Below are 1,216 nucleotides of genomic sequence, written 5' to 3'. Positions count from 1 at the left end.
CTGGGGTGGTGGTTGGTATGTTTGTTGTGGTGGTGGTTGGTAAGCAGGGGCGGATACACGGATGCCGGGTGGAGCCAGGTATGTTGGCGCAGCCTTGGTAAATGCTGGCTGCGTGTAATATACTGGAGTTGGGCTGTACGGGGAGGTAGAACAGTTTTGAAGAGGCAAGGCTTGTTGGGATGGTGAGGGTCCTTTTGGGTTTTGGTTGGAGATGTGGGATATACTTGCCACGTCCTCTTTCTTCTTGTGAAAGATCCCTGTAGCGGCCTGCCCAGATGCTTTGTTGAAGATACTAACGATCTTTCTTGACTAAAGGCTATCTTCTATGGCTTCTCCCATTTTCACCAACTCGGAAAACGGTCTTCCAGCCATCGACAACATCCTATCATAGAAATCTGGCTCTTGTGACCTGATAAACACGAAAACGAGCTCCCCCTCGTTCATGGCCAGCTGCACGCGGGCCACTTCAGCCCTCCATCTGCTGGCGAATTCTCCGTAATTTTCCATGGATTTTTGCTTGACCTTTTCAAGGTAGTAGCGGTCTGGCACGATCTCGATATTGAACCGAAACCTCTCCATGAAGGATTCTGCCATATCTTCCCAACGGAGCCACTGTCGCATGTCCTGGGTGGCGAACCATTCTACGGCCTCACTTGTCAAGCTGCGACTGAACAATCGTATGATCAGGGGTTCATTCTTCTTTACTCCGACTAACTGTTCACAGTATGAATTGAGGTGTGGTTTGGGGTTCCCTGTCCCATTGAACATCTTGAACTTCGGGATCTTGAACCCTTCTTGTAGGTCTAGATCCGGGTGCATGCACAGGTCATCATACCTTAGGCCTGTCGCCTTCCTTGTAGACTTGGTTGACCTTTCCAGCAACTTCTCCATCTTTTTCTCCATGTCTTTCTCTCATTTATCCTGTTCAATTCTCCAAACCCTCTCTATTTCCTCGTAGTGATCTAGCTTTTTATGCCCTAGGGAGGATTCATTTGGCACGTTGGGAGCGAAGAAGGACATCTGGGGATGACAGGGTTGAATGGGGTGGCAGTGTTCGTCGTCCGCCAGCGGGTTGGCGCGTGCGTTTCGGGGTTTAACAGTAGACATGCGTCGGGGGGCTTGATATTCGGGGACCGAATGAATGGCCCGTGGGCCTTGAGCATTTTGCTAATCGGTGGTAGGGGTACGGTAAGAAAGAGGCATGATTTGGGTTGGC

General features: G+C 50.4%; 1 protein-coding gene across 1 annotated transcript; it reads right to left on the bottom strand.

Moving 5' to 3' along the window:
- Nucleotides 1-309: 309 nt before the first annotated feature.
- LOC132041602 (uncharacterized) lies at nucleotides 310-903 on the bottom strand. Its single transcript, XM_059432303.1, has one exon. It carries the CDS (start codon nucleotides 901-903, stop codon nucleotides 310-312), a length of 594 nt encoding a protein of 197 aa, XP_059288286.1.
- Between the last annotated feature and the right edge of the window lie 313 nt (nucleotides 904-1,216).

The sequence above is a fragment of the Lycium ferocissimum genome, unplaced genomic scaffold (genome assembly GCF_029784015.1).
Source record: "Lycium ferocissimum isolate CSIRO_LF1 unplaced genomic scaffold, AGI_CSIRO_Lferr_CH_V1 ctg10842, whole genome shotgun sequence".
Lineage (NCBI taxonomy): Eukaryota > Viridiplantae > Streptophyta > Magnoliopsida > Solanales > Solanaceae > Lycium > Lycium ferocissimum.
Note: the sequence above shows the minus strand (reverse complement) of the source record. Positions and strands in the feature narration are given on the sequence as shown.